Genomic DNA, 22,733 nt, shown 5'->3' with positions numbered 1-22,733 from the left:
TTCATTAGGCGGGATTAGGCGTCCGCCTATGGCGGCAGATTGACGAGGGCTGGCCCTGCTTCCTCACGGTTTAAAATTATACAGCTAAGAGTTACTTTTTCCTCTACAGTTTGTAGACTTTTTGTCTTGCCTCTTCCTGTCTGTGTGTAGACTGACTTGGAGATGGTGACAGAGGACCTAGCTCAGAAAGTCAACCGTCCTTACCTCCGAACTCCCCGTCATAAGATCATCCGAGCGGCCTGTTTGGTGCAGCAGAAGAGACAGGAGTTCCTGGCCTCCGTCGCCCGGGGGGTGGCCCCCAGCGACTCCCCAGAGGCCCCTAGACGCAGGTGGGAATCCCTGACCCCTCACAAACCGTTTCAGTCCCCAACTCAATCAATTGTAGATAAAGGTCACCCCCAATGTGGGTTCACTCAGAATGTTTTCTTGTGCAGTTGTTGTGTTCTGTTTTCTCTCTCCACTAATTGAATTGTTTTAATAACATAACAGAATAACTGCTATTACGTTGTACTTTTTGTATTTCTAGTTTTGGAGGTGGAACGTGGGACTGGGAGTATTTGGGCTTTGCATCTCCTGAGGTAAGTAAATATCTAGCTAGCTGTTGTAGGTCTGAATATCTAGCTAGCTGTTGTAGGTCTGAATATCAAGCTAACTGTTGTAGGTCTGAATATCTAGCTAGCTGTTGTTGGTCTGAATATCTAGCTAGCTGTTGTAGGTCTGAATATCTAGCTAGCTGTTGTAGGTCTGAATATCTAGCTAGCTGTTGTAGGTCTGAATATCTAGCTAGCTGTTGTAGGTCTGAATATCTAGCTAGCTGTTGGAGGTCTGAATATCTAGCTAGCTGTTGGAGGTCTGAATATCTAGCTAACTGTTGTAGGTCTGAATATCTAGCTAGCTGTTGGAGGTCTGAATATCTAGCTAGCTGTTGTAGGTCTGAATATCTAGCTAGCTGTTGTTGGTCTGAATATCTAGCTAGCTGTTGTAGGTCTGAATATCTAGCTAGCTGTTGTAGGTCTGAATATCTAGCTAGCTGTTGTAGGTCTGAATATCTAGCTAGCTGTTGTAGGTCTGAATATCTAGCTAGTTGTTGTAGGTCTGAATATCTAGCTAGCTGTTGTAGGTCTGAATATCTAGCTAGCTGTTGTAGGTCTGAATATCTAGCTAACGGTTGTAGGTCTGAATATCTAGCTAAATGTCAACAACCTCTGTTAATGTCTAGTTGATCAGTATGTGAGGGTTAATTTCTGCCACTGTCATGTGACTATTTGCCTAGTTAAATGAAGATTAAATTATTATTATTATTATTATATATATTTTTTAAATCCTGTGACTATTAGGAAGTGAATAGAGCTACTTAATACATCATGCGACTATTAGGAAGTTGGAGCTGCTACAGTTATAAATTGCACAATAATTATACATTCATGGCTTTTTTAAAGGTATTGTTTTCTGTTTATTCAACCCGGCACCCACCCACCCTTCATCCACACAATATTTTATACCCACCCGCCCTGAGGATATAACCGTTGGGGGGCTGCGGGTTATGAGTCAACCCTGCGCATCACTATCAGACAGTGGATGTCTGGAGAATGTGACTCTGTCTCAATGTGTCTTCCTGTGAGTCAGTGTATCCCATGCCCTCGCCTCCTTTAACTGGATTGGATGAGAATATCAGAAGTCCCTCCCTTCTGATCTTCTCATCCAACGGGTTTTTAAAATAGAGGTGAGTAGAGAGGACGTCAGGAGTCAATTGAGATTCTCCCAATGTGTGTGTGTGTTTACGTTATGACGTACGACCTGTGACGTCATGGTGTGTCATGTGACTGACCCTACAGGAGTATGCAGAGTTCCAGTACCGGAGGAGACACAGGGATCGTCAGCAGAGGAGACAGAGAGGGGACATTCCCCATCTTGACGACCCTAGCGACAGCACTTTAGGTAATAATGAATCAATAACTAAAAGATACATGGATAGATACTATAGCTTATTCTAGACGCTCACAGTGCTTCAGACTAGACATCTCAGTGCTTCAGACTAGCCGTCTCGGTGCTTTAGACTAGCTGTCTCGGGGCTTCAGACTAGCCGTCTCGGGGCTTCAGACTAGCCGTCTCGGTGCTTCAGACTAGCCGTCTCGGTGCTTCAGACTAGCCGTCTCGGTGCTTCAGACTAGCCGTCTCGGTGCTTCAGACTAGCCGTCTCGGTGCTTCAGACTAGCCGTCTCGGTGCTTCAGACTAGCCGTCTCGGGGCTTCAGACTAGCCGTCTCGGCGCTTCAGACTAGCCGTCGCTGCGCTTCAGACTAGCCGTCGCTGCGCTTCAGACTAGCCGTCTCGGCGCTTCAGACTAGCCGTCTCGGCGCTTCAGACTAGCCGTCTCGGCGCTTCAGACTAGCCGTCTCGGCGCTTCAGACTAGCCGTCTCGGCGCTTCAGACTAGCCGTCTCGGCGTTTCAGACTAGCCGTCTCGGCGGTTCAGACTAGCCGTCGCGGCGCTTCAGACTAGCCGTCTCGGCGCTTCACGTCTCGGCGCTTCAGACTAGCCGTCTCGGCGTTTCAGACTAGCCGTCTCGGCGTTTCAGACTAGCCGTCTCGGCGTTTCAGACTAGCCGTCTCGGCGCTTCAGACTAGCCGTCGCGGCGCTTCAGACTAGCCGTCTCGGCGCTTCACGTCTCGGCGCTTCAGACTAGCCGTCTCGGCGCTTCAGACTAGCCGTCTCGGCGCTTCAGACTAGCCGTCTCGGCGCTTCAGACTAGCCGTCTCGGCGTTTCAGACTAGCCGTCTCGGCGTTTCAGACTAGCCGTCTCGGCGCTTCAGACTAGCCGTCTCGGCGCTTCAGACTAGCCGTCTCAGGGCTTCCGACTAGCCGTCTCAGTGAGAGAAAATAAAGATTACATTCAACTGAAAGATGATACCCAGAGTTTGTCCGTGATGTCAGGGTGTTGTTACGCAACCTATCGTTTCACTTCCTGTGTGAGAACCGTGAGCACAGGATGTCTGACTTGGCTCTGCTGTACCGTAGCCAAATAGCCTTCCGCCAGCGCCAATTTCCTAATTTAGCTTACCAAAGGTTTAGATAAGGTTAGCATGCTAGCTAGCTACCGTGATCGTTGTCCGTGTCAGAGCCCTAGTGGTTATGTTTCTCTCCAGTCCACGTGGAATTCACCCCCACGTTCAGACCCCCAATTCCTGAATATTTAGCCTGTCTGTCTGTCCTCAGCAATAGGCTAGGCCAAGGCTTGTCCATCTGCCCTCCCTCCCTCCCTCCCTCCCTCCCTCCCTCCCTCCCTCCCTCCCTCCCTCCCTCCCTCAGCAATAGGCTATGCCAAGGCTTTTCTCTCTCTCTCTCTCTCTCTCTCTCTCTCTCTCTCTCTCTCTCTCTCTCTCTCTCCCTCTTTCCCTCTTTCCCTCTTTCTCTCTCTCTCTCTCTCTCTCTCTCTCTCTCTCTCTGTCCGTCCTCCCTCCCTCCCTCCCTCAGCAATAGGCTAGGCCAAGGCTTTTCTCTCTCTCTCTCTCTCTCTGTCTGTCCGTCCTCTGGAGCATGAGGTGAGCAGCTGGAACCAGTTTCAGCTGGACATAAACTGAATGTTTTATTGAGTTGTAATTGGCTGAAACAGATGACAACCTCTCTCAGTTCTCATCACATTTACATTACATAACCACACACGTGTTAAATAAACAGAGGACTGGTCCAGTTAGTAAATCTATTTTAATTGCAGATACCCGAGACCCGTGGAAATTTTATCATAACCCAATCCGGACCCGCTCGGGTCCTGGGTCGGGATCTCGTAATTTCTGGGTCTACTGGAACCGTGAGGACCTCTAGTTCACGCCCCCCAATTCCTGAATATATATTCGGAGAGAAGTAAACAGGCATTTCCCCTCTAGGACAGGAATTACGTTGAAATATGGGCCGCCCTCTGGGTGTGGCTTTAAACAAGCCATCACACTGCCAACTCACATCATCTCACTACTAATGTGTAGCACCCATGTGTTTCCTGGTATCTGTCTACCTGGTATTTCTATAGGATATCCAGCTATGACTGGATGTGTTTCCAGGTATCTGTCTACCTGGTATTTCTATAGGATATCCAGCTATGACTGGATGTGTTTCCAGGTATCTGTCTACCTGGTATTTCTTCAGGATATCCAGCTATGACTGGATGTGTTTCCTGGTATCTGTCTACCTGGTATTTCTATAGGATATCCAGCTATGACTGGATGTGTTTCCAGGTATCTGTCTACCTGGTATTTCTATAGGATATCCAGCTATGACTGGATGTGTTTCCAGGTATCTGTCTACCTGGTATTTCTATAGGATATCCAGCTATGACTGGATGTGTTTCCTGGTATCTGTCTACCTGGTATTTCTATAGGATATCCAGCTATGACTGGATGTGTTTCCAGGTATCTGTCTACCTGGTATTTCTATAGGATATCCAGCTATGACTGGATGTGTTTCCTGGTATCTGTCTACCTGGTATTTCTATAGGATCTCCAGCTATGACTGGATGTGTTTCCTGGTATCTGTCTACCTGGTATTTCTATAGGATATCCAGCTATGACTGGATGTGTTTCCAGGTATCTGTCTACCTGGTATTTCTATAGGATATCCAGCTATGACTGGATGTGTTTCCAGGTATCTGTCTACCTGGTATTTCTATAGGATATCCAGCTATGACTGGATGTGTTTCCAGGTATCTGTCTACCTGGTATTTCTATAGGATATCCAGCTATGACTGGATGTGTTTCCAGGTATCTGTCTACCTGGTATTTCTATAGGATATCCAGCTATGACTGGATGTGTTTCCAGGTATCTGTCTACCTGGTATTTCTATAGGATATCTAGCTATGACTGGATGTGTTTCCAGGTATCTGTCTACCTGGTATTTCTATAGGATATCCAGCTATGACTGGATGTGTTTCCTGGTATCTGTCTACCTGGTATTTCTATAGGATATCCAGCTATGACTGGATGTGTTTCCTGGTATCTGTCTACCTGGTATTTCTTCAGGATATCCAGCTATGACTGGATGTGTTTCCAGGTATCTGTCTACCTGGTATTTCTATAGGATATCTAGCTATGACTGGATGTGTTTCCTGGTATCTGTCTACCTGGTATTTCTATAGGATATCCAGCTATGACTGGATGTGTTTCCAGGTATCTGTCTACCTGGTATTTCTATAGGATATCCAGCTATGACTGGATGTGTTTCCAGGTATCTGTCTACCTGGTATTTCTATAGGATATCCAGCTATGACTGGATGTGTTTCCAGGTATCTGTCTACCTGGTATTTCTATAGGATATCCAGCTATGACTGGATGTGTTTCCTGGTATCTGTCTACCTGGTATTTCTATAGGATATCCAGCTATGACTGGATGTGTTTCCAGGTATCTGTCTACCTGGTATTTCTATAGGATATCCAGCTATGACTGGATGTGTTTCCAGGTATCTGTCTACCTGGTATTTCTATAGGATATCCAGCTATGACTGGATGTGTTTCCAGGTATCTGTCTACCTGGTATTTCTATAGGATCTCCAGCTATGACTGGATGTGTTTCCTGGTATCTGTCTACCTGGTATTTCTATAGGATATCCAGCTATGACTGGATGTGTTTCCAGGTATCTGTCTACCTGGTATTTCTATAGGATATCCAGCTATGACTGGATGTGTTTCCAGGTATCTGTCTACCTGGTATTTCTATAGGATATCCAGCTATGACTGGATGTGTTTCCAGGTATCTGTCTACCTGGTATTTCTATAGGATATCCAGCTATGACTGGATGTGTTTCCAGGTATCTGTCTACCTGGTATTTCTATAGGATATCCAGCTATGACTGGATGTGTTTCCAGGTATCTGTCTACCTGGTATTTCTATAGGATATCCAGCTATGACTGGATGTGTTTCCAGGTATCTGTCTACCTGGTATTTCTATAGGATATCCAGCTATGACTGGATGTGTTTCCAGGTATCTGTCTACCTGGTATTTCTATAGGATATCCAGCTATGACTGGATGTGTTTCCAGGTATCTGTCTACCTGGTATTTCTATAGGATATCCAGCTATGACTGGATGTGTTTCCAGGTATCTGTCTACCTGGTATTTCTATAGGATATCCAGCTATGACTGGATGTGTTTCCAGGTATCTGTCTACCTGGTATTTCTATAGGATATCCAGCTATGACTGGATGTGTTTCCAGGTATCTGTCTACCTGGTATTTCTTCAGGATATCCAGCTATGACTGGATGTTTCCTACACGTTTATTAAAAGGCTGATGTGTTTCTGGCCCCCCCATTAATGGGGTCAGTGTTTTCACTACATGAATGGCTTCGATCCTGGAAAACAGTAACAAAAGGAATAATCTCTAGCTTTTCCTTCGCTGGGAAGACCTTGAATAGTTTGAGCTGTGAGTTTGTCAGTGTGATTGTTCTGTAACGTTGACTGACTGTGGGGGTTTTCTTTCTTCATAAAGCAGACACACAGGAAATGGGAGGTGGGTTGACTGACTGACTGACTGACTGTGGGGGTTTATCTTTCTTCATAAAGCAGACACACAGGAAATGGGAGGTGGGTTGACTGACTGACTGACTGACTGACTGTGGGGTTTATCTTTCTTCATACAGCAGACACACAGGAAATGGGAGGTGGGTTGACTGACTGACTGACTGTGGGGTTTATCTTTCTTCATACAGCAGACACACAGGAAATGGGAGGTGGGAGAAGACGAGGTCCCCCCATGGTGAGTTCAGTGTGTTTTTCATGTCGTCTGTGTATTCGTCTTTACCTCTTATTAAACATAAGCCAGATCATTTTTTTGTCTGTCGAATAAACTAAGTTGTTGTGTGCCAATGTGAAGTTCAGTCTTGCCGATTTCTAAAATGGTTTTATTTCTTGCTTTTTCTAACATTTTTCTATACCGTCTGTCTTCACAGACATATATCTTGCGTCATAACATCATTTTACAAGACATATAAACAGCACCAATAGTCTTAAACAGATGAAATATTTAGTATTCTACAAGGCCTTCGTCCCTTTCCACATGACATGCGTACTTTCCCCCATTCCTTCTGTTTATGTGTTAAACAGGGCTCATTGGATGAGGACGATCCCAACATCCTATTGGCTATCCAGCTGTCACTCCAAGAGTCTGGGTTGGCGATGGCCGGGGACACTCCAGAGTTCTTGTCCAATGAGGCGTCCCTGGGGGCCATCGGCACCTCCCTCCCGTCCAGATTGGACGCGGAGCCCCAGGGGGTGGAAGTGGGGCCCCGGGGAGCCATCAGCAGCTCAGAACTCCTGGAGCTGGAGGATCGTGTCATGAGACTAGGCAACATGGGGACCATCAGCAGCCAGCGCCTGTATGAAGGGGTTCCAGGGGTCTATGCCTTACACCACCACCCATCCCAGCAGCACTACAGCAATCACAATCTCAACCCATTCAGGGAGCCTTCTTCAGGTGAGGCTCTGTTCTCGTCCTCCAGTGATACTACGGACTCCACTACCACCACATCAACGGGGCTCCAGGACCCCTCACACCCCAACACCAACCTGCTGGGCAACATCATGGCCTGGTTCCATGATATGAATCCTCAGAGCATCACCCTCATCCCCTCCTCCACCAACACCACCTCCTCGGACACAGACCTAGACTTCAACACGGCAGCACAGACCACGGCCAACACAGCCTCCGTGGAGGAGGATGTCCAAGCTGACCTCCACCAGCCCCGTGCCAAGCTCCAGAAAGGTGAGGGCGAGCTGGGGGAAGATGGGGACTGTTTCCCTTTCCTTTCCCAGGGTCTGGAGGAGAAGGAGGCTGAGAGGGAGAGACCCACCCATCTAGACCTTACGGTGGGGTCAGAGGTCATGGCCCCGTCCTGCATGGTGACTACCGGGACAGGGGACAGGGCCGGGGAGAGGCTCGCTGGGGGTAACGTCGTTCACGTAGACACGCCCATGTGTGACTCTGTGACCTCTGACCTTTTGCCTAGCACCAGCTCTTCAGAATGGGAGGAGCAGATACACCTGGTCTGATTGGTGGGAAAATCTAAGTGGGAAGAAGAAGATGCACCTGGTCTGATTTGTGATTGGAAGAAAATTCCGAGTTGGTGGAGCAAATCCACCTGTTATGACTCTGATTGGAGGAAACATCTGAGTGGGAGGAGCAAACTCTCCTGGTCTGATGGAAGACAGAAGCCTTCAGAGGGGTCAAACCACTGACATGCAGAGAGAGAGAGAGAGGACCAATCCTGACTGAGAGGGGACAGTAGCCAGTGATGGTGTTGGAGGAATTTAATCCTGACTTGATTGTAGTGCAGGAGGAGATATATTATGATGGGAGTGTATTTCTCTTTCCAGTGTTTACAAGTACACATCAAACACTTGATAGCTGGTCTATACTGGCATGAGATGCCCTCCCGGGGGAAAGACGGACGGAGGACTGGGTGGATTCCTAAAAAGCGGGATGGAAGGTGTTTGAATGAGTGTTATTGGTATTATATTACCCACAATTGATATTTGCTGATAAAATGATGAACAAGTTGCTTCTTTCAGATGATCTGTTTTAGATTACAACATGAGGTGATTATAGTGCATTATTATAGTGAATACACTTTGCAGGAGTTTTTGATCTAGTATTTTTTTTATATTGATGATTAATATTTTTAAGTGTTTTCCGCTGAAGTATACTGTATTGTGTTTGGACTTGGTTCTGAGGGAGGCTGTAATCAGCTGTACAGGAGAGTTCTGAGGGAGGCTGTAGTCAGCTGTACAGGTGAGTTCTGAGGGAGATTGTAATCAGCTGTACAGGAGAGTTCTGAGGGAGGTTGTAATCAACTGTACAGGAGAGTTCTGAGGGAGGCCGTACAGGAGAGTTCTGAGGGAGGCTGTACAGGAGAGTTCTGAGGGAGGCTGTAATCAGCCGTACAGGAGAGTTCTGAGGGAGGCTGTAATCAGCCGTACTGGAGAGTTCTGAGGGAGGCTGTAATCAGCCGTACAGGAGAGTTCTGAGGGAGGCTGTAATCAGCTGTACTGGAGAGTTCTGAGGGAGGCTGTAATTGGCTGTACAGGAGAGTTCTGAGGGAGATTGTAATCGGCTGTACAGGAGAGTTCTGAGGGAGGCTGTAATCAGCTGTACAGGAGAGTTCTGAGGGAGGCTGTAATCGGCTGTACAGGAGAGTTCTGAGGGAGGCTGTAATCGGCTGTACAGGAGAGTTCTGAGGGAGGCTGTAATCAGCTGTACAGGAGAGTTCTGAGGGAGGCTGTAATCAGCTGTACAGGAGAGTTCTGAGGGAGGCTGTAATCGGCTGTACAGGAGAGTTCTGAGGGAGGCTGTAATCAGCTGTACAGGAGAGTTCTGAGGGAGGTGTAATCGGCTGTACAGGAGAGTTCTGAGGGAGGCTGTAATCAGCTGTACAGGAGAGTTCTGAGGGAGGCTGTAATCAGCTGTACAGGAGAGTTCTGAGGGAGGTGTAATCGGCTGTACAGGAGAGTTCTGAGGGAGGCTGTAATCAGCTGTACAGGAGAGTTCTGAGGGAGGCTGTAATCGGCTGTACAGGAGAGTTCTGAGGGAGGCTGTAATCAGCTGTACAGGAGAGTTCTGAGGGAGGCTGTAATCAGCTGTACAGGAGAGTTCTGAGGGAGGCTGTAATCAGCTGTACAGGAGAGTTCTGAGGGAGGCTGTAATCAGCTGTACAGGAGAGCAATGCTGTGCTACCTGCTTCTAGTAGTGTTATTATCCCAATATAACAGTGTACAGTCTGACTGAGCAGAAAAACCTGCTCTCAGTCCCGTCCAGATCTGCCTAATGTATCGCTAAGTTGTTAAGTGTCAAACACTGGCTAACAAAAGCACAGTTTTGTAATCACCAAGTGGACTCCAAAACGAATTGTGCCTGCTCAGATCTATTCCATGTTGTTGTACTGAACCCATTAGAAGACTGTCTGACTGACAGCCTGATGTCAAGTATTCATGAAGATGGACAAGGCTAGTAGCCCTGAAGGGACAATAGAGAGGAACAATCTGCTGCTGTTCACTCCAATAGGAAAATAACAGTAGTTAAAGAAGAATTGGAATCAGATATGTTCTTAGTGTTTTATACCTAATAATGATGTCACTGGTTCATTCTGAACTATTTTAGGGCTGCTTTCTCAGACTTACCCCTTGGTCCTGGACTAAACATCACTTTCAATGAAGATTCTCCCTGCTTTCTAGTCCAGAACTAGGTTTAGGCCTAATGAGGAAACCAGCCCATTATAAAGCTATTTATAAAAACCTATTATGAAAGTTTAAGCCTTGATGGGACTCAGCAACTACAGTAGATGGGTTCAGCGGGTCGTAAAAACGGTTCTCTACGCAATTCATTACAGTGCCTTTTATGTCAATCTTTTAAAGTGTATTGCCACATTTTCCTGAGGTCTTACAGTAAGTAATGGTGTGTGTAGCTACGCTATATATACAAAAGTATGTGGACACCCCTTCAAATTAGTGGATTCGGCTATTTCAGCCACATCTGTTGCTGACAGGTGTATAAAATCAAGCACAAAGCAATGCAAACTCCATAGACAAACATTGGCAGTAGAATAGCCTTACTGAAGAGCTCATTGATGTCCGTGGCACCGTCCTAGGATGCCACCTTTCCAACAAGTCAGTTTGTCAAATTTCTGCCCTGTTAAAGCTGCCCTGGTCAACTGTAAGTGCTTTTATTGTGAAGTGGAAACGTCTAGGAGCAACAACGGCTCAGCCGCTAAGTGGTAGGCCACATAAGCTCACAGAACGGGACCACCGAGTGCTGAAGCGCGTAGCGCATAAAAATCATCTGTCCTCGGTTGCAACACTCACTACCGAGTTCCAAACTGCCTCTGGTAAGCAACGTCAGCACAACAACTGTCCGTTGGGAGCTTCATGAATTGGGTTTCCGTGGCCGAGCAGCCGAACGTAAGCCTAAGATCACCATGCGCAATGCCAAGCGTCGGCTGGAGTGGTGTAAAGATCACCACCATTGGACTCTGGAGCAGTGGAAAAACATTCTCTGGAGTGATGAATCACACTTCATCATCTGGCAGTCTGACGGAGGAATCTGGGTTTGACGGATGCCAGGAGAAAGCTACCTGCCTGAATGCATAGTGCCAACTGTAAAGTTTGGTGGAGGAGGAATAATGGCCTGGGACTGTTTTCATGGTTCGGGCCCCTTAGTTCCAGTGAAGGGAAATCTTAACGCTACAGCATACAATGACATTCTAGATGATTCTGTGCTTCCAACTTTGTGGCAACAGTTCCCCGTTCACAAAGTGAGTTCCATACAGAAACGGTTTGTTGAGATCAGTGTGGAAGAACTTGACTGGCCTGCACAGAGCCCTGACCTCAACTCCATCGAACACCTTTGGGATGAATTGGTTCGCAGACTGCGAGCCAGGCCTAATCGCCCGACATCAATGCGCCGACTTCACTAATGCTCTTGTGGCTGAATGGAAGAAAGTCCCCTCAGCATTGTTCCAACATCTAGTGGAAAGCCTTCCCAGAAGAGTGGAGGCTGTTATAGCAGCAAAGGGGGGGGACCAACTCCAGATTTAATACCCATGTTTTTTTGGAATGAGATGTTGGACGGGCAGGTGTCCACATACCTTTGGTCATGTAGTGTACAAACTACAAACACATGTTTATAGAAATTCCACTCACAACACTAACACGTGTCCAAACATGATACTTTTTTTTAAAGACATTTTTATAATTGGAGCGTCTCTTTAGTGTGATATCAGATTGTTTCCAGAGTGTTTTATATAATGCATTTATTAATGAATAACTCTGATTTGACCTGATGATATTCAACACTGTTCTACTGGTTTGTTTGTTATTTTGTTGTGGATGGGCTGTAGGGGGTTGTTCTTGGATGGACAGACATATCTGTGGGTCGATAACTGAACTACAAGTTTATGACGAGTGTTGACTTTGGAAAGGTATTTGTAAAGTGTATCCTGGATCAGAAAACACAATGCAGGACAGTGGGGGGGGAAAAACAGATGTATTTATTTAAATTTAAAGTGTCTTATTACGATTGAAAATAAATATCAAGATATAATGAATAACTCATTTTAAAAAAATAAGATGTATTGATTTGTTGTCTATAAATTATTAGTGAAATATAAATGATATTGATATTTCAAAGTTTCACATTTTGGAATTGATCTTTTAGCCAAAACTAGTGTGATTTTTATTGAAGTAATTGTAAAGTGACTATTGAAACAACCACTGAAGAAACGTATTGCTGTGAGTGCCGTACACGGAGCTGGTGAACTTGTGGGACTTCAGTCATGTAAATTGGTTGAGTTGTCCTTGATGTAACAGTATGCTGTGCATGAAATGAGTAAAACAGAAAATTATATTGAATTTGGACTTTCTTGGCATTTTACTTAAAGAAATATATTTAAAGAAAAAAGGCAAACATGTTGTAAGCTGTTACATTTTTATTATAAAGTAACTAATCCTTGAAAATACTATTTGCACTTTCATAGTCTATACTTTATACATTCCCTCTTTTAAATGAAAAACATACTGTTTTGATGTGTGGCCAATAAACATGGAGTTTTACTACTGGGGTGGATTGTATTTTCTTTCAATACAAAAACATAAACATATCAATCATAACCAGTGCTTTCTATGGAGTTTTACATGTATATTTGAGTCATTTAGCAAGCTGTTATTTTTCTTATAAAACGTTCAAATCTATATCAATCATAACCAGTGCTTTCTATGGAGTTTTACTTCTGAGATGAATGTTATCTTCTATCTTTTATTATAAAACATTCAAAATAAAATGTTCACCAATGCTTTCCATTATCTACATTCATACAGTCCTGTCAAAGTATTCATACCACAATGACCAAGTGAAAACATGTTTTTAGAATTTCTTTGCAAATGTATTGAAAATGAAATACAGAAATATCTCATTTACACAAGTATTCACACCCCTAAATCCATACATGTTAGAATCCCCTTTGCCCAGTGATTACAGCTGTGAGTCTTTCTGGGTAAAAGGCTTTGCGTGGTCAATTCAAGACAGCCATTTTCAAGTCTTGCCATAGATTTTCAAGCTGATTTAAGTAAAAACTGTAACTAGGCCTCTCGGGAACATTACATGTCGTCATGGTAAGCAACTCCTGTGTAGATTCGGCCTTGTGTTTTAGGTTATTGTGCTGCTGAAAGGTGAGTTTGTCTCTCCGTGTCTGGTGGAAAGCAGACTGAAGCAGGTTTTCCTCTAGGATTTTGCCTGTGCTCAGCTCTATTCCATTTATCTTTATCCTAAAGATGTAACGAAACAAAATGTGGAAAAAGTCAAAAGGTCTGAATACTTTCTGAATGCATTGTATATGGCACAGCTGTCAATGTTTTGGTCCTTAAATTAAACTGGTAGTCTTTTATTCGTCACAATTTTCTTTAACCAATTTTGGTCTTTAATCCAGGGCCGACAGACAACTTTCTTGCCTTTTCCCCCTTCCACTTGCCTCTTCCATTTTTGCGATAATGCTGCAATTAGTTGGTTGTAATTTTGGGTAGAGCAGACATTTCTATATATTGTTGTTAGCTGCGTGTGTGACATAACTCCACCATTCCTATTTCTGATATAATTTACAAAGATTATACTGTTTTTAAAAATGTATCTCCAAAACTAACATTTTTTAAAATCAATTAGTATAATTGAATTTAATCATAATATTTGTTCTTTCTTTTCTGGTAGATTAAATTGAAATTGCAAACAACTTCATGAGGCTGTGGAGGGATCCAAATTGTGGATTTAAAAGAAATCATGAATCATTAGCATACAATGACACCTTTGTTTTTAAGCCCTGGATTTCTAGCCCCTTGATATTATTGTTGGATCTGATTTTGATGGCCATAATAAAAAGATATGCCGATAGTGAACAACCTTGTTTTTTCTCTCCTCTTTTTTCTCCTCTTGACAGTTGAATACTTTCTGAGAAGTAGCCAATATTTACTATTATACACCTAGGGTTACTATACATAACTTTAACCCATTATATAAGAGATTCTCCTAAATTGAAATATTCCAGGCACTTATATATATATAAACTCCAGTTGTACTTTATCAAAAGCCTTTTCAAAGTCAGCTATAAATACCAGGCCTGGCTTCCCAGATTTTTCATAGTGTTTTATTGTTTCCAGTACTTGTCTTATATTGTCTCCAATGTATCGTCCATGTAAAAAACCTGTCTGATTAGGATGAATAATATCAGACAATACCTTTTTAAATGTTGCATTTCATTTTTATTTAATTAGTAAACATTTCTAAAAACACAATTCCACTTTGACATTATGGGGTATTGTGTGTAGGCCAGTGACATAAAATTACAATTAAAATTAAAATTCAGAATGTAACACAACAAAATGTGGAAAAAGACAAGGCGTGTGAATACTTTCTGAAGGTATTAAGTTGCATAACATGTAATGTCAATATGGTAATTTATACATCAAAGAATACGAAACATGGAAGTGCTTTCTTTGGCTGAATCTTTGATGCCGATCTACTGTTGGAGCTAGGAACACAAGCATTTTGCTACACTCTCAATAACATCTTCTAAATAGGTATATGTGACCAATACATTTGATTTGATTTATTAAAGGCATTATCCTAATTCCTACTCCACGCTCGTCCCTCCACTACATCAGGGCAGGTGGCTTGTTGCGCTATCTGACCTAAAACGACGTATTAACGGCTGAGTCCAATGAGTGCCAGTAGCATGGTGAACAGACCGATAATGTCCAGGTACAGGTTGAGAGCAGCAAAGACGTACTCCTCTGGTGAAATGCTGTATTTGTGTTTCCCACCCAGTATGAGCTGGGTGTCCATCACCAGGTACTGGAGAGATATACACACATATACACGAATCAGTTTGTTATATTGCTAAATAATATATTACTGTGTAGGTTGTTTCTGACTGTTTTACAGAATGAATCATACACATCTTTTTCATTTTAAAAACCCCACATGGGTGACCATTCCAAAGCTTCTTAAAGATTGTGTATAAAGGACTACATACATTTTTATAGAGATGCCAGCGAACGTGTATTGCTTGGTGGTATGAAGGTGTCCTTGAAAGGGATAGCTTTCTCAACCACCCTAGCCAATGAATGGAATAGCTGGAGGAAGAATGTTACTTACCAAAGAAAATAGCAAGGTTCCCAGGCAAGCATACACAATGTACAGGTACTATAGATTAAAACACAAGACTAAGTTAGTTTCTGAACAAGTGTAAAACTGAAACATGGTCAATGTTCTTCAATCTCCATTTACAATATACAATTTAAAGGGGCAATCTGCGATGGGTACATCCATTTTCGGGCCAGTCAATACATCCATAGCCTATGAATTTGAGAGTGGTTACATTTGTCCAGACCCATTCTTCAGCTGTTTACCAAAATAGTGGCGGGGATGGCATTGCTACTGTTTATTAAACAGCAGATTACCTCTTTTGAAATATTTTGTACATACTGGTATACCTGTGAAATGACTGTTGACTTACCTGGGATCGCATGATTCCACACAACAATGCAAAGGATATGAGAGTCCAACAGAACACCCACAAGCCCCCACTGGTTAAGGTGAAGTCCCACTATAACAGAAATGAGGTAAGATGGTAGACTGCTTGAAAGCTACATTTTAGTCATTTAGCAGACGCTCTTAATCAGAGCCACTTAGTCAGTGCATTTAATGAACTAAGATACACTATGTGACCAAAATTATGTGGACACCTGCTCGTCTAACATCTCATTTAAAGATCATGGGCATTGATATGGAGTTGGTTTCCCCCCTTTGCTGCTATAACAGCCTCCACTCTTCTGGATGAAAAGGTCAGAGCTCCCTCCTGACCTTTTCATCCAATGGGTTTTGAGAAGGAGGGACCTCTGACCTTGTCATCCAATGGGTTTTGAGAAGGAGGCGAGGAGAGAGGACGTGACGAATCAAGGAAATGCTATTGAGATTCTCCCCATTTTGAAGTAGTCATTTGAATTCCATTCAGGTCATCAGGAGGGGTCAGCCAATTATTTAAACTCCTCAGCAAACATTCCATAACTGCAGTAAATCAGTAAATCACCAACCTGACTTTATACCTGTTCAGACTGTACACACTCTAGGTGGCAGTAAATCACCAACCTGACTTTATACCTGTTCAGACTGTACACACTCTAGGTGGCAGTAAATCACCAACCTGACTTTATACCTGTTCAGACTGTACACACTGCAGCACAGTAGATGGTGGTATGCAGTGTGTTATTGTTTCTTCATAGATTACCAGTACACTCACAAGTTGAAGGAGAGGAAATGGACTACTTTAAAATGGAGATAGCCACAATGGCGCTGCCCATGCTTTCACAGAACACGTTCATTACAAGGATTTCAGGTGTGTCATCTTTCTATATCTAAGGGAGAGGACGTACTCTGGACTGCATGGCGAAGACACTCAGAGCCAGGGAGACCAGTGCTGTGGCACCCACAGCCCACATAACAGCTTCCGCCTCATAGAACCTACAACACAAACCAAACTCTCATCTTTCACTGAAATAGGGTTGCAACAGTTCTGTAACTTTCCCCCAAATTCCCGAGGCTTTTACAGAAATCCTGGTTGGACGATACCCCCGGAATTGGGGGGGAATAAGAAGGAAAGCAGGAATTCTCCAACCATGATTTCTGGAAAACTTCCACATTTTGGGAAAGTTACTGGAGTTTATCAACCCTACACTGAAATATCACTGCATAGATTAGAGTCAGAGTTTATCAACCCTACACTGAAATATCACTGGATTTATTAGAGTCAGAGTTGATCAACCCTACACTGAAATATCACTGGATTTATTAGAGTCAGAGTTTATCAACCCTACACTGAAATATCACTGGATTTATTAGAGTCAGAGTTTATCAACCCTACACTGAAATATCACTGGATTTATTAGAGTCAGAGTTTATCAACCCTACACTGAAATATCACTGGATTTATCAGAATCAGAGTTTATCAACCCTACACTGAAATATCACTGGATTTATTAGAGTCAGAGTTTATCAACCCTACACTGAAATATCACTGGATTTATCAGAATCAGAGTTTATCAACCCTACACTGAAATATCACTGGATTTATTAGAGTCAGAGTTTATCAACCCTACACTGAAATATCACTGGATTTATTAGAGTCGGGTTTGCTTTGGAGGAAACTTTTATACTGCAAACCTCCCATGGAGGAATGGTTTAGACATAAGTTTATACTACAAACCACTCACTGCCAACCCGCCGTGTGCATGACTGACATGCTGGTTTGTAAAGGATTTAGTCTATCCAGCAGAGATCAAGTACATCAGGGTCACTCCAGAGGCATACAGTACTCACACAGTCATAGAGCCCAGCAGTAGACCTTCTGCAATGGTCTGCACAGAAAAATAACACAAAGGTCAGACAATACAACTAACGTGTTTTCATTTAATTGATGCCTTTTTGGAATTGATACTTACAAACAGTCCCAAGGCTAGGAAATTGAACGGGACCTTCCGACGTATATTGACACAACAGGACAAGGCAATGATGATGACAAGCACCACTGCCCTGTTCAGGAAACAACAGTACAATATATCAATACAATATAGTACAATCACAGAGCTTAATATCAAGGTCTTCATGTGGGGTTAATTTGTCCACTGTTTAGATATCAGGGCCTGTATTCAAAGTGACTCAGAGTCGGAGTGCTGATTTGGCATCAGGTCCAATGTCCATGTCATGGCATTCACTATGATTGTGAGAGACAATTTACGTATTTACCTGAATTATTTGATATTAATTGTTAACCATTAATATTTAAGTAGTAGTAAGACATTTCTGTCCTGCTAGTGTCTCTGTTTTTATGGTCTCCACTCTAGCTTCCTGCAGCTAATCTGGGCGTATAGTCACTATAGATGGCTTGAGCTGACAAATGACTTAAAAACTGCATTACCTAGACAAGAATGTGTTTTACTAGAGATAGCTTAGTAGAACAATCCCTCATTATCTCAAAATCATCCTTGCATCGGGGAAACTAAGCCAGGGTGGGGTTATGACAACAACCCTGTGCAGATAATGACCGGATGAACCCAGAGTGGCTTATAATGCTCCTTGGTCTGCATGGGAGGGGTTGAACAAACCATGACTAAGCATTCTTAGTGTCAGTTGTATAAAGAACTCTGCATTTGTGTAAAGGTTAGGATATTCGGTCCAGTACTCAACGGTGTTGGGTCGACCAGCCTCATTATTGCAATAATCAATCGATATTGAATAAAGATGATTGTTTGAAGAAATGACAAAGTTTTCTCTCACTTGATTAGAATATTCCACAACATGATCTAAAAGACCAATCAGATCCTAGGTCAGCACTCCTGCTGTGAGAAGGTTTCTGAATACTGGCCCAGGACTCAAAGTAGAGAGATTCTGTAGAATTCAGTGGATGTCATGACATTACTTACATCATGCAGGAAGAAAACCAGTAGGTGTTCATAGACCAGACCCTCAGAGCCTCCCTACGATTACAGAAGACAACTCATCTCTTTGTTTTATACACTTCTTGTAGGTACATTATAAAGCTGTGGTATTGTGGAGTTAAAAAAAATGTAACATTGAATCTAACAGGAACTGCTTTCAACACTTCAAAGTGTTGGGCAACTGAAAGTGTTGAAGTCTTTAAGTGTTGAAGTCTTAAAGTGTTGAAGTGTTTAGGTGTTAAAGTTTTAATGTTGGGTAACACTTAAAGTGTTGAAGTGTTAAAAATGTTAATGTTAAGTAACAAAGTGTTGAAGTTTTAAAGTTGGGTAACACTTAAAGTGTTGAAGTTGTTAATGTTAAGTAACAAAGTGTTGAAGTTTTAATGTTGGGTAACACTTAAAGTGTTGAAGTTGTTAATGTTAAGTAACAAAGTGTTGAAGTTTTAAAGTTGGGTAACACTTAAAGTGTTGAAGTTGTTAATGTTAAGTAACAAAGTGTTGAAGTTTTAAAGTTGGGTAACACTTAAAGTGTTGAAGTTGTTAATGTTAAGTAACAAAGTGTTGAAGTTTTAATGTTGGGTAACACTTAAAGTGCCTCACCAATACAGAAAGGCGCAGATGATTCCAAAGGTGACTAGAAGCTGAATCATCAGAGTCAGGTACACCTTCTTTATAAAGCCTGTGGAAACAAATCCCTTAACTGTAACCAGGTGTTTACCGTAGGCCCACTGAGTCAGGTACACCTTCTTTATAAAGCCTGTGGAAACAAATCCCTTAACTGTAACCAGGTGTTTACCGTAGGCCCACTGAGTCAGGTATACCTTCTTTATAAAGCCTGTGGAAACAAATCCCTTAACTGTAACCAGGTGTTTACCGTAGGCCCACTGAGTCAGGTATACCTTCTTTATAAAGCCTGTGGAAACAAATCCCTTAACTGTAACCAGGTGTTTACAATGGGCCCACTGAGTTAGGTACACCTTCTTTATAAAGCCTGTGGAAACAAATCCCTTAACTGTAACCAGGTGTTTACAATGGGCCCACTGAGTCAGGTACACCTTCTTTATAAAGCCTGTGGAAACAAATCCCTTAACTGTAACCAGGTGTTTACCGTAGGCCCACTGAGTCAGGTATACCTTCTTTATAAAGCCTGTGGAAACAAATCCCTTAACTGTAACCAGGTGTTTACCGTAGGCCCACTGAGTCAGGTACACCTTCTTTATAAAGCCTGTGGAAACAAATCCCTTAACTGTAACCAGGTGTTTACAATGGGCCCACTGAGTCAGGTATACCTTCTTTATAAAGCCTGTGGAAACAAATCCCTTAACTGTAACCAGGTGTTTACCGTAGGCCCACTGAGTCAGGTATACCTTCTTTATAAAGCCTGTGGAAACAAATCCCTTAACTGTAACCAGGTGTTTACCGTAGGCCCACTGAGTCAGGTATACCTTCTTTATAAAGCCTGTGGAAACAAATCCCTTAACTGTAACCAGGTGTTTACCGTAGGCCCACTGAGTCAGGTATACCTTCTTTATAAAGCCTGTGGAAACAAATCCCTTAACTGTAACCAGGTGTTTACCGTAGGCCCACTGAGTCAGGTATACCTTCATTATAAAGCCTGTGGAAACAAATCCCTTAACTGTAACCAGGTGTTTACCGTAGGCCCACTGAGTCAGGTATACCTTCTTTATAAAGCCTGTGGAAACAAATCCCTTAACTGTAACCAGGTGTTTACCGTAGGCCCACTGAGTCAGGTACACCTTCTTTATAAAGCCTGTGGAAACAAATCCCTTAACTGTAACCAGGTGTTTACCGTAGGCCCACTGAGTCAGGTATACCTTCTTTATAAAGCCTGTGGAAACAAATCCCTTAACTGTAACCAGGTGTTTACCGTAGGCCCACTGAGTCAGGTACACCTTCTTTATAAAGCCTGTGGAAACAAATCCCTTAACTGTAACCAGGTGTTTACCGTAGGCCCACTGAGTCAGGTACACCTTCTTTATAAAGCCTGTGGAAACAAATCCCTTAACTGTAACCAGGTGTTTACAATGGGCCCACTGAGTCAGGTACACCTTCTTTATAAAGCCTGTGGAAACAAATCCCTTAACTGTAACCAGGTGTTTACCGTAGGCCCACTGAGTCAGGTACACCTTCTTTATAAAGCCTGTGGAAACAAATCCCTTAACTGTAACCAGGTGTTTACAATGGGCCCACTGAGTCAGGTATACCTTCTTTATAAAGCCTGTGGAAACAAATCCCTTAACTGTAACCAGGTGTTTACCGTAGGCCCACTGAGTCAGGTATACCTTCTTTATAAAGCCTGTGGAAACAAATCCCTTAACTGTAACCAGGTGTTTACCGTAGGCCCACTGAGTCAGGTATACCTTCTTTATAAAGCCTGTGGAAACAAATCCCTTAACTGTAACCAGGTGTTTACAGTGATCCCACTAGTTAACTTCAGGGAAATAAGACAGAACACAGCAGTAGGGCTGCTTTCACCACAACGCTTGTTTATTCAATGGCGTCAGGGGCCGTGTGTATCAAGCAGTAGGGTTGCTGATCTAGGATCAGGTTTCCCCTGTCCACACAATCGTATTAATTATGATCTTAAAGGGAAAACTGATCCTAAATCAGCACTCTTACTCGGAGAGGTTTGATGCGGCTCCAGATCATCATGATACAAGGACACCAACCCCCCAAAAAACCCTGTGTCCGAGTCTCAAATGGGCCCCTATTCCCTATGTAGTGCACTACTTTTCAACAGAACCCTATGGGCGCTGGTCAAAAGTAGTGCACTACATAGCAAATAGGGTACCATTTCAGACGTAGGCACTGACTAACCTCTTCTTATAGCTTTATCATCAAAGCAGCCGGTGTCCTCCAGCCCGGTGGAATAGTCAGGTGGTAGTGGAGCCCATTGTTGTCGCTGGTCCTCGGGATGACCCTGACCCATGTCGTCATACTGACCCGCTGGAGAGACCACTGCTATGTTGCCAGGACCAACGTTCAGACCATAGTGGGGAGAACTGTAGTTCTGTTGACCATAGGTGTTCTGTTGACCATAGGTGTTCTGTTGACCATAGGTGTTCTGTTGACCATAGGTGTTCTGTTGACCATCGGTGTTCTGTTGACCATCGGTGTTCTGCTGGCCATAGTCCTGAGAGTAGGGCGATGGGGGTTGGGCTTCTCTGCTTCTTTTCGATTGATCCATGTTTACCCTCCTAAAGGATGTCTGTCAGGTAATAAGTCCTAATCATTCACACACAGAGAAATATACCTGCGTCATTAACTGGCAATAAACCTTCCTCTTCCTTTCACTGTCCTGATAGACACAAGATCCTGTTGAATGATCCGTGAAATGGAGAGAAAAGCACTAGTAATCGCAGCAGAATTATGAACTACAAAGATATAAAATATATTCATATTTCATCTAAAAAAAATACAATTATATTTGTAAATCATATAGGTAAAATCCAACTCTAAATTTTCCCCTGCCATTGTGGAATAACCCACCACTGTTGATAAGGAACCTTTATTTAAACTAGGCAAGTCAGTTACTGACATACATCATACATGTAATATACAACAGCAGTTGGCGTAACAAATCCTTTAATAAACACATTGATTGTCTTATAATTCTACCCTCAGATCTACTCACCTTACCTCTTACACAGGGCTCCGGTCGTTCTCTTCCTGTAACAGTCCCGCCAGGGCAAAGTCTACCTGTAATCAGTTGGCTTGCATCCTAAATGGAGACCTATTCACCTAATCCCTATGTGGTGCACTACTATACAGGGAATAAGTTACCATTTGGGACGTAACCATGGTTTCTCCAGAGACAGAACTTTGCTTTCAGCAAAGGAAAGGTTAGGGTTAAGGGTTAGCTAAGATGCTAAGTAGTTGCAAAAATGCTAAAATTGTCCGTGAGGCGATTTGAATACGCCACCTTTGATTTGTTATACGCCCACCAATCCACCCCGAACAACCACCGTCCTTTAGTTTTTGCCTTAAGTAACCTTCAGTCTTATGTAACATTACCATACGTAACATATCATGCTAATTTGAGTGTCACCGGATTTACGATAAATATGTTACGTCTAGTCTGTGAGACCAGGCTGATAATTCATTCATGTGAAGAGGACATTACATTCAGTATCAAAAAGAAACCCAACAAACCTTTATCCTGGTGTAAATCCCTTTTGGTGTTTCTTCTAAAACAGGCCCA

At 43.1% G+C, this 22,733-nt stretch overlaps 2 protein-coding genes across 6 annotated transcripts in view; one reads left to right on the top strand and one right to left on the bottom strand.

The window, feature by feature from the left end:
- LOC106573240 (ankyrin repeat and IBR domain-containing protein 1) overlaps nucleotides 1–12,591 on the top strand; it is a 64,474-nt gene extending 51,883 nt beyond the window's left edge. For 2 of the 4 annotated variants that reach the window (XM_082958979.1, XM_082958966.1), the window contains 5 exons: nucleotides 151–329; nucleotides 527–578; nucleotides 1,836–1,938; nucleotides 6,694–6,740; nucleotides 7,088–12,591. In XM_082958979.1, the coding sequence (XP_082815105.1) occupies nucleotides 151–329; nucleotides 527–578; nucleotides 1,836–1,938; nucleotides 6,694–6,740; nucleotides 7,088–8,032 (1,326 nt within the window). In that variant the 3' untranslated portion in view covers nucleotides 8,033–12,591. The remainder of the gene's footprint in view (nucleotides 1–150; nucleotides 330–526; nucleotides 579–1,835; nucleotides 1,939–6,693; nucleotides 6,741–7,087) is intronic. The other 2 variants (XR_014379697.1, XR_014379692.1) reach the window with 2 other exon arrangements.
- Nucleotides 12,592–14,255: 1,664 nt separating this feature from the next.
- Nucleotides 14,256–22,430, bottom strand: LOC106594189 (protein lifeguard 1). 2 transcript variants are annotated; one of them, XM_045696366.2, is made up of 10 exons: nucleotides 22,167–22,430; nucleotides 21,350–21,757; nucleotides 19,112–19,190; nucleotides 18,497–18,550; nucleotides 17,516–17,606; nucleotides 17,394–17,431; nucleotides 16,451–16,538; nucleotides 15,535–15,624; nucleotides 15,052–15,151; nucleotides 14,256–14,870 (listed from the first exon to the last, which is right to left on the bottom strand). In XM_045696366.2, exons 2-9 carry the CDS (start codon nucleotides 21,717–21,719, stop codon nucleotides 15,056–15,058), a joined length of 906 nt encoding a protein of 301 aa, XP_045552322.2. In that variant the 5' UTR covers nucleotides 21,720–21,757; nucleotides 22,167–22,430; the 3' UTR covers nucleotides 14,256–14,870; nucleotides 15,052–15,055. The 2 variants fall into 2 exon arrangements, with proteins under 2 accessions (XP_045552322.2, XP_045552318.2); XM_045696362.2 differs by lacking the exon at nucleotides 15,052–15,151 and adding an exon at nucleotides 15,174–15,221 and having other exon boundaries at nucleotides 22,167–22,428.
- Between the last annotated feature and the right edge of the window lie 303 nt (nucleotides 22,431–22,733).

Source organism: Salmo salar, chromosome 02 (genome assembly GCF_965601325.2).
Source record: "Salmo salar chromosome 02, fSalSal1, whole genome shotgun sequence".
In the NCBI taxonomy this organism is placed as follows: Eukaryota; Metazoa; Chordata; class Actinopteri; order Salmoniformes; family Salmonidae; genus Salmo; species Salmo salar.
The sequence above is the reverse complement of the archived record's forward strand: the minus strand, read 5'-3'. Positions and strand labels throughout refer to the sequence as shown.

Bases quoted from the DNA above. Each gene is read 5' to 3' on its own strand.
- LOC106594189 (XM_045696362.2), bottom strand. From the start codon at position 21,719: ATGGATCAATCGAAAAGAAGCAGAGAAGCCCAACCCCCATCGCCCTAC. The intron at 19,191-21,349 runs GTTAGTCAGTGC...TTGTTTCCACAG, and splicing joins TGATAAAGCTATAAGAAGAG to GCTTTATAAAGAAGGTGTAC. The intron at 17,607-18,496 runs GTAAGTAATGTC...TTTCCTGAACAG, and splicing joins TGGTTTTCTTCCTGCATGAT to GGCAGTGGTGCTTGTCATCA.